The sequence below is a fragment of the Lactuca serriola genome, chromosome 4 (assembly GCF_051521515.1).
Source record: "Lactuca serriola cultivar US96UC23 chromosome 4, Lser_US96UC23_V15, whole genome shotgun sequence".
NCBI lineage: Eukaryota > Viridiplantae > Streptophyta > Magnoliopsida > Asterales > Asteraceae > Lactuca > Lactuca serriola.
In genome coordinates this window covers 134,326,112-134,336,399 of record NC_136411.1, presented here as the reverse complement: position 1 = coordinate 134,336,399, position 10,288 = coordinate 134,326,112, and the positions used below count along the sequence as shown (strand labels likewise).

General features: G+C 36.9%; 1 protein-coding gene across 1 annotated transcript; it reads left to right on the top strand.

Annotated features, from left to right (window-relative positions):
• The first annotated feature begins 7,674 nt into the window (after positions 1-7,674).
• On the top strand, positions 7,675-8,212 carry LOC145098842 (putative mitochondrial protein AtMg00820). The gene is made up of 2 exons (XM_079036441.1): positions 7,675-8,124; positions 8,195-8,212. Exons 1-2 carry the CDS (start codon positions 7,675-7,677, stop codon positions 8,210-8,212), a joined length of 468 nt encoding a protein of 155 aa, XP_078892567.1.
• Positions 8,213-10,288: the final 2,076 nt, after the last annotated feature.

Sequence of the window (10,288 nt, the reverse complement as noted above, 5' to 3'; positions counted from 1 at the left end):
TGTCCGATCATCTTCTGATCAAGTGAGTGTGTAGTTACTTTCTTCTAACGCATAGTTATGAAGTATTTTATACGAAATACGTGTTATGTGTATATTTTGTTGTTATGTGTGTGAATGTATATTCGCTTTCTACTATCTTATAGATCTGATTATTTCTCTATGAAATATGTGTTATGTGTGTGTGCCTCATATGTTATGTGGAAAATGTATTGATTGAGCATGCTATACAGGTTTTAAAACTATTTATAAAATGTATATTTTATCTACTAATATGTTGGGTAGAACATTGGTAGATAGTTGGTGTGTAATAAACAGATGAGAGGCCTCGATGTTGTTTTGATCCAGTCATCTAGCGGAATTTAGATGACGACCACGGACTTTTCTAGATAGTCCAGTGGAACGCTAGCAGGTTCATAACCTGTAGGTGTTAATGAACTTGAGTGTTCATTCACTGTATTCCATCCCCCTCATGGTTGCCTTATTTGACTTATATTGCTGAGGAACTCCCGAAGCATGTGTTGTCGCCCCGATGAAATATTCTTAAACTAGGTCCCTTATGTTAGTTGTCTTAGGGACGTAAAGTGAGAATAATGGGAATGGGTAATTGGGTTATTGTTGGTTGATGGAAATTAAATATAATTATTTATTGTGGGTTGAAAACCCTATATGCTCACCAGGCTCCGAAGCCTGACCCACTAAGTTTATTTGTATTATAGGTAGAGGCGCAAGGGCATAGGATGGATGAACCATCAAGTTATTTTGTTTAGAAGTCTGTATATGTATATATTTGTTGAATGACTTGTAATGTTATCGTTTATGCTTTATGGTCTATATCGGAACATGACATCCCGAGTTTTGATTATATAATGAAAATACATTTCTTTATGAAATGCTTTGGTAAATATTATTTTATCACATTTTGTTTTTGGGAACAAATTCCGCAACTCTTTTAAATCAAAAGGATTTACTCTGAAATTATTTTAAAAGCATAAATGAAAATCGGTCTTTTCTGGCCGAGATTTTGGGGATGTCACAGAAGTGATAGTCAAAATGGAATCTGGAAATGTTTCAAAGTTAGAAAATTTCAATCTGTGTAAGATTAAGGAAACTTGATGCAAGAAGGATGTTTCCAAGGAGCTGATCTCCTTTGGAATGCTCTGTAATGGTTGTTGTCAAGTCTTTCTGACTTTTTGCATAATCATTACAAGACTGTCATGGGTTGGCTTGTAGAGGTCTAAGATGTTGGACAAAGGGCTACAACACTCATGAGTGCTCATAAGTTCTGAGTATTGGATTCAACCCGCGCTCATTGGAATCACTTCATGGATTTTATCACGAGTGATCATGAGATGATAATATCTTATATTCTTCAAACCTAGAGATATGAGTTGTTACTAAGAGTTGGTTGTACATTGATTGCACGAAAATGCATCCGGTAACTCGGTTTTATAAAACGTGCCTTTGTGTATGATTCAACAAGTAGTAGAACAAGCCATATGAGTCGAAGTTTATCCATTCCTTTTACCTTCGGGATAAAAGCGATATCTGTGGGCCCCTCGATGATTTGATGATGACAAATGGAAGTGCTCGGCCGGGCCAGGACTGATTTGATTTGTTCAATTAGTTGGTCGTCATAAATCAGAAATCGGGAAACAACAAATGGACAGAGAGAATGATTATAATCCATGTCTCAGTCCATATGATATCTAGAATGGAGGAATATATGATCCCTTATCTAATGGACAAGTCATTGACAAAGGTCAGCGTTCATCTACAAGGTCAGAGTTCGACAGAAGCTTTTGAGAGCTACGATTGCTAGTCGGTTCCTGAAAGTCATACGCAATAATAGGTTTAGACTTATCCAAGTGGGAGACTGTTGGATTAATGTCTAAGTCCATAACTATAATTGGTAAGACTTGACCCGAACCGGGATGGTCCGTTTGGGTTGCATGGCATCATGCACTTGGATAGATTAAAATGAGAGAAATAAGACACTTATGGTTATTAATATAATTTAAGTTCTAATATATTAATAATAAGAATAATAAGATTATTTAATTAGTATTGATCAAGAATAAATCTAGGATTAATTAAGTGGTAAAAAGAAGACTAATTAAATATATGGGTTGATTGTGCAAATCATCTATAACTTATATAGTGGGCCAAAGCTCCATGGATAATCAAGTTGGGTTAAACCCATAGGATGCTCCATGGATGCTCCATGGAGGTTACATAACCCATGGGTCATGGAACTGAAAGGTCATGACAATTAGGGTTTACATGGTGTAACCCTAATTGTAACACACTATATTAGCATCATATTATTCACCAAAATCGGCCACTAGTGAGGGTAATAGAAGGGCTAGCCGATTTCATGAAGTGTAGATTTCTCTCAAGTTATTCCAAGTGTATTTGGTGTTGTGTGAACCATTTGAGGTGTCACACTGGGGGCACTAGGCACTCAAGCTTCATGAAGATATTCTACATCAAAGAGGTATCTATTCTATCTTGTTATATTCATTGTTTTGTATGCTAGATTAGGATATTACCTTGGAAGTTCATATTTGCATGTATAATAGAGAAAACATAGATCCAAGGTATTTAGGGTTGCATGTACACTTAGGAGTGTTAGAATGCTCAAAACCCAACACCATGACAGCTGCTACAGCTGCTGAAACTGCAACTCGGAACGTAGCTTCATCGAATTGAAGGACCGGTATCTTACTAGCGGTTTTGTTACGTTTCTTTGGAGGCATGGTTATTCCTACACGAAAAGGAACACAAGCTGATGAGAGACGATAGTTAACTCCAGACATAACTTTCTTTACTATGATAGGCATAGATTTTCCCGCGCCTTGATTGATGATTATCTGAGCGTCGACCTACATCCCTATGATGCAGTCTGGGTGACCGGGTAGGAGTAAGTGTTTTAGAAAGCCATAAAATGGGGGTTGTTCCTACTAAGTTATCTTTATACTGGAGAGGTTCACTCTCTGGTTTTGAAAAGACCTGAGAGAAGTTCGGAACGAAGATCATAGGAGAAAAGGTTCCTGAAAACTTATGGCTAAACACTCTAAATCAAGGTTTTGAGATCCGATCTATTCGTATTAATTGCGACGGGAAATACAGTTTGCCTAGCACATAGTGTGAGTAGTGAATTCACTAACTCACTAAATTGTATTATTTTATGGATTTATTACCGTGACGATAAGGAGGAAAAGACACTTCTCGGGTTCCATGCATTGACTCCCTCTATCCACCTCTTCGGGTACCTATATAGGGTTCTCTGCTCTTGTAGACATATTGAATTTCTGCTCCGCCTTACTTCTGATTCTGACTTAAAGTGTCATCACTTCATGATGGATGATTCGAATCTCGGAAGTTCAGGCAAATTTCCCACCAATGTCACTAAAAGGTATAGGCACATGTTGGATTTCAACAGTCTCGTCCCTATTCATTTATTTCCTAATTGGAAACCTTCTCAATGAACCTCTTCTGGGTCTGTATCGACTCTTCTGGCGATTATTGAAGTGGATAAGGTTTTCTAAAGGGGCTCGTGCGAGAATGGAAATGTCTAAAGAATCCTAAGAGATTATTAAAACATTTCACTGGGTAATCCATATCGAGTCCTGCTACAATTTCACAGTGTAGACAAATCATATTTGACTTAGATCTGATAGGCCTTCAAATCTGTGATGCTACTCTATATCCACATCCAGACAAGGAAAAGGAGGTAGAGCGAAACCACACATTCTCAGACTATGAGATCCTCACTATATATGTAACCTTGGGAGTATACACTCTATAATCATTGGATTATCAATAAGGATCTTTTTAGTTTTTCACACAAGGTTATTTATGGTTCCTAAAATACCCCTATGGTATTATAATTACATGTTTGATTCTTAACTTCTGAGCATGATTCTGGGTTTATTGTAAATCTTTTAGTATCATAAAATACTCCTATAGTATTTTAAACTTTATGTTTGGATCAAGCATTCCTATTTGGTAAGTTTCAGATTTGTTGCAACATCACCGTCACTCCCAAGCATACGTTAGTCGCATCTCGAATAAATGTAGTTGATTAGGTTACATTTATTCCAATTTAGGATTACATAACTGCCCATGTTTGACGGTAATGGTCAACATCCAAAGACTTTAATTCTTGTTCTTCTTGTGATACTTTATTCTGGTTTTTACATTCTGGAGGTTCTTATACTTTTGTAAAATATGGTTATATTTTAAAGTATAATTCTTGGTCAGAGTGTTTTATCCCAATATATTTATAGATTGTATATCTTTTATGATTAGATATATTGAGCTCACTATAAACAATGCTTTGATACCAATCTATCACACCCCAAAACCGGAATGGCGAAAACGTTCTGGGGTGGAGGACGTCATGTCAAGTATCACAACATATGCAGTATAGTAATCGGAGTACAACAACCATTGCACTAATAATAATTTTACATAGGTTACTATTAGCAACAACAACAAGGTAAATACATAGAATAACATATAATGCAGCTCGGTACTAGGCTGTCTTCATAAAAGCTCCCGAAGTGTACATGTCTACTGATGACCTGAGAATACAAGTTATTTTGAAAGCGGGTATCAACATTTTTAAATGTCGGTGAGTTCATAAGTATTTAATGACATTGGTATAAATACATGTTTTACTTCAAAAATAATCTCACATAATGATGGTGATTTGAGTTTACAGAGTATTAGAATCCTTTCCAGAAAATCCTATATTTTCTAATAAAAGTAGTCTTCTACCAAGACCCAATCGTTTTATGTTTAAACCAAGGAGTATCTTTATTTAAAAGCAGTCTTCCACCAAGACCCATCTGTTTTATGTTTAAGAAACCTTTTCCCCTTAAAGGTACTATCTTTATCAAAATACAGTTTTTACTTTAATGAATATGTGAGGAAATCACAAGCAAAAGTAATAGGGAAAATAATATTTTTCCTCAGCAGTAACACTGCTGGTTAAAGGTAAATAAAATATAGACTCCAGCAAGTATTAAGTGAACAATACGTCACGGAGAGTCTAAAAGAAGGAAATACAAACTCCATGAAGTATTAAGTGAACAATACGCCTCGGAGAGTCTAAAAGAATGAAATAAAGACTCCATGAAGTATTAAGTGAACAATACGCCTCATAGAGTCTAAGAGAATGAAATACAGACTCCAAGAAGTATTAAGTGAACAATACGCCTCGGAGAGTCTAAGAGAATGAAATACGGACTCCAAGAAGTATTAAGTGAACAATACGCCTCAGAGAGTCTAAGAGAATGAAATACAAACTCCAGGAGGTATTAAGTGAGCAATACGCCTCGGAGAGTCTAAATTAGCCTTTAATCCTATGTGGGTTAGTTTAAAGGTTTATAATGTGACCTAGTATATAACTAGGAAAATAGGTTATGATGGTTTTATATATAGAAATACTGTGGTAATACTTATTACCTTAAAGCCATGAATTATGAGGTAAACGTAAAGATACTCGTAACCATACTGATTGACAATCGAATATTTGACGACCTGCTGGCGTTGGAATGAATGTGACATTTGTCACCCCTTGGCTTGGTAGGCCGGGACTGTAGCTAGCATTCAGGATGTGGGAGTGTCTATCCGATATAGATCTATACACACAATGCCCGCTCTCCCTCAAGGAGACTTTGATTACCAACTCGACAACGGTGGAATCGGTGTCATGAGGATGTATCTTGTGTTTCGAATTCTATAACCTTTCTCTTTACTAAAAAGTATAATTGTTTAGAATATAGTTATAACTTAGTTCTCTTTCATGAATGTTATGGTTGGTTTCTAAACTATACCTATTATACTATACTTAAGAAGTTATCTAGATGCCTTTGCTACCCAAAGGATGATGATCTGGCTGATGGAACCTTTATGACTACATATGTATACATGATAGATAACTACTATTTAAACGACCTTCGGAAGTATAACCGATACACTAAAGCCACATCCAAACAAGGAAAAGGAATTAAAGCGAGTTAGCCTTCCTAAGTCCTTTAAATATTACTTATATAACTATACATATACAGGCATGCATTTAACAATACAAGAGTATAAAAAGAAGTTTTGGTAAAACCTATGGGAAAACTTATAAATAAGGATTTATGACTTGATGTCAGTTTATAAAACAAGCTTTGAAAACCTTTAGCTGGATAAAACAGTTTAACATGCAGAAATCTATTTTCTATACTGTTATTAAGCACATGTGATTGATATAATAACTCTATAGTTCAACTTGTATCCCCCTCCCCCATAAAAGCATTTTAAATCATTTAAAAGGTTAATTCAGGTGTATGAACTCACCTGACATGGGTGACTTGGATGAACAGACGGTATAGGATGCTAAGTGTCAAGTGAGGACTTGACCACACATGCGAATCCTATTTAACATGTAATGATACATTTATGTATCTAATTAGTCATTTTAACAACTAATTATGCAAGTAAGGACATCCTAAAGCATGAAAACACTTTGCTATAAGTGCTAGGAGTACCAAGGGTTGCATATAAAGAGAGTATGACCTCATATTGGAGTTTACTCCTCAAATGGTGGCCCTTAGGGGTGTTTACGGTTTTTGGACCACTTCCCCCATGAGTTTACGGTCGTAAACTCATGGAAGTGGTGCCATTGGGTGTTCAAAGGTCCTAAACCACTCAAGGAGTTATGCTAGACTCGAATCAAAGGCTTTGGAAGTGACTAGCGCTCAAAATGACCTCCTTTTGGAGTTTGCGGTCCTTGGACCACTCGTTGGGAGTTTACGGTCGTAAACACATGGGTTTAAGGCCGTAAGCTGATGTTTGCCCATTCCTTTCATGTTTTGGTGGTTCTATCTTATGCATGCAAGGTTCTAGTCACTTATACAAGCATTGGAAGGTGTTAAGGGCACTTAAACACCCTTTGAAGGTGTGTACGGTTTTGGGAGGTCTTCCCAAACCGTAAACACATTTGAACATGGGGATTTTCATGATTTTCGAGTGTAAAAAAGTTCATATTAAGCATAAAAGAAGCTAGGGCAAGTATACTTACGATCTAGGAGCTTGAAGGATCGATTTTGGCCAAGAACACTAGTGTGTGTTCTTGGTGTTCTTGATGAACATTTGAAGATCTAAGAAAAGACAAGATTTCATGGATGAAATCCTGTTAGAACGCTAGATTAAGTGTTATATGAACGAATCTAGGGAGAAAACACTTACATTTTGGCGGATTTGACGGAAAAGTGATATGATACTTGAGAGAGAATCTTGAGTATTCTTGGGCTAGGAAGTGAAAAATGAGCTAAAAATGACTAAGTGTCATATTTATATTCTTTGGGGTTTACAGTCGTAAACTCCATTTTTACGTCCGTAAAGCCCAAACTTTTGGAGTTTCACGACTTACGTGATAAAAGGAAAACTCTAAAGTATACTTCCTTATTTTTGTTTGCTTGACGAATATAGAATAAAATACTCAAACGGGCTTAAATTCGGCCAAAAAAATATTTTTGAGATGAATTTGGCAAATTTTTGATGTGCTTGATTGCGGAGTTTATTCAAATGAAAATTTTGGGTTGTCACAGCAACCCTTCCGTAGGTATCCAGACTCAATTTTCCAAGGACTTATCTGATCATTGTCACTACGCAACATTTATGTCCTCAGTCGAGCCTCGATCGATCAAAGAAGCATTACTAGAACCTGATTGGATAGCTGCAATGCAAGAAGAGCTAGAAGAATTCAAAAGAAATAATGTGTGGAATATCTTCCCGAAGCCACATGGTCACACCATTTTTGGCACTAGATGGGCATTCAAAAACAAGTTGGATGAATCTGTTACGGTAGTCCGAAACATGTCAAGGCTAGTTGCAAAGGGCTACAATCAACTTGAAGGTGTTGACCATGATGAAACGTATGCTCCAGTGACACGAATGGAAGCCATCCGAATCTTCTTATCATACGCAGTCCAAAAAAACATCAAGGTCCACCAAATGGACGTTAAGAGTGCATTTTTCAATGGTGAATTTAAAGAAGATGTTTATCTTCCACAACCTCTAGGTTTTGAAAGCATTGAATTCCCAGACGACTGCTACAAGCTTGAAAAGGCAGTCTACGGTCTAAAACAAGCCCCTAGAGCTTGGTATGAGACTATATCTGAATTTCACGTCTCTTCAGGTTACAAAAGAGGAGTGATTGATCCCATATTATTTCGAAAAGCAAATGGTGACTATCTAATGCTTGTAAAAATATACGTGGATTATATCATTTTTGGATCGACTGATCAAGGAATGGTGGATGAATTTGGTAAGCTCATGACCAACAAGTTCCAGATAAGCATGAATAGACAGATTAACTTCTTTCTAGGGCTTCAAGTGAAACAAATCCCTCAGGGTATATTCATTCATCAAGAAAAATACACCTCAGAACTGTTGAAGAAATATTCTATGGACAATTGTTCTTCATCTAAGGTCCCCATGGCCTTTGGTTATAAGATCTCTGCTGATCCCTCAGGCAAATTTGTGGATCACAAGACTTATAGAGGTATCATTGGGTCTCTAATGTATCTTACTGCAAGCCGACCAGACATTTTCTTTGCAACTGGTGTATGTGCAAGGTATCAGGCTGACCCAAAACTGTCACATATGACCGCAGCCAAACAAATACTTCGGTACCTCAAATGAAGCAAGTCTCTTGGTCTATGGTACCCCGCAGGAAACAATTTCAGTCTTCAAGCTTTTACAGATGCGAATCATTCCTGATGCAGACTAGATCGAAAAAGCACCTCAGGTGGGTGTCAATTTCTGGGTGGAAGATTAGTATGCTGGTCCTCAAGAAAACAAAGTTGTGTATCATTGTCGACCGCAGAAGCTGAATATGTGGCCGTAGCCAGTTGTTGTTCTCAAGTCTTATGGATGAAAACACAACTGCTTTACTACGGATACAGGATGTTGCGGATACCAATCTATTGTGTCTCTGAAAGTGCCATAGCGATTTCTCACAATCATATTCAGCACTCCAAGACCAAGCACATTGAACTACGATATCACTTCATCAAAGACCACATCCTAAAAGGTAACATTGAACTAGTCTTTGTCTGTACTCATGAAGAGATTGCTAATGTATTCACAAAGGCACTTGACTCTTCAAAACTCAACACTTTCTTACAAATGTTAGGAATGATGAATCCGGACCATTATTCAATGGTCCTTAATGTTTGTTTTACTAATCTTTGTTCAAGTGTTCATCTCAGTTCATCTACTGCAGTCATTCATCCGACGTCATATGATCCATCCGCAATGATGTGTCTATCCACAGTAACTTTAAATGATTTTTAGACTGTTCATTCTTTTGAAAAAAAAAACAAAAAAAAGTAGTGTGCTATTTAATGATCCTTCATTAAATAGAGAAAACATTAAAGAAAAACATTATTTGTGCATCTGTATCATTCTTTTGAATAAACCTCATGTCAGACCTATTTTAGGTATGATGACAAAAAGAAAGATTTTCCTAAATCAAATCCTTTTAATATGTCTTTTCTTCTTACCCCAAAACATCAAATCCGTTACGACTTCCCCTTTACCCAACGGATTGATCTCTCCCTCACCACACGTTCACCAGACGTGGTATCAAATCTGAAATTTCATTAAATGCAAACCTTTTTTTGGTAAACCCCAAATTCAGATTTAATCCCTCTTTTATCAATCTGTGGCTAAGATTAAAGACCTTAATTCAAAAGATAAACCCAAACGTTTTTACCCAAATTCACTTAGGTCAAAAACGTTTCCCGCTCCCTTAAGCCACTATAAACCCCTGTCTTCTCCATAAAGAAAAGTTTACACTCTCTAAACTTTGAATCTTCTCTTGCATTCTGCCTTTCTTCCTCAAAGCTTCCTCAAACTCTCAACAATGGTGAAATCTAGTGTTTCCAAGAAACAATCCAAGGCTTCTGGATTAGTGAACCCAACTGGTTCATACTCACCCACAATTGCTTCAAGCAATTTCATAGCCGTGTTTGAAAAACACTCATTCTACAATGCCCCCACAAAACTAATGATCAAGTTTCTAAAAAATCACCCCCTGTTTGGCCACTTCGATGCATTCACAGTTGTTGTCCCAATCACAACCCTTTTCAAATGTGCCTTCTCCTCTTATCGACCAGTCAAAAACCCACAAGAAGTTCATCTCAACCTGATTAACGATTCTTTGGTCATTCTGTCCAAAGAAAAGTTTCATACTGCCATTAACCTTCTGGTTCATCCCTCCATCAAG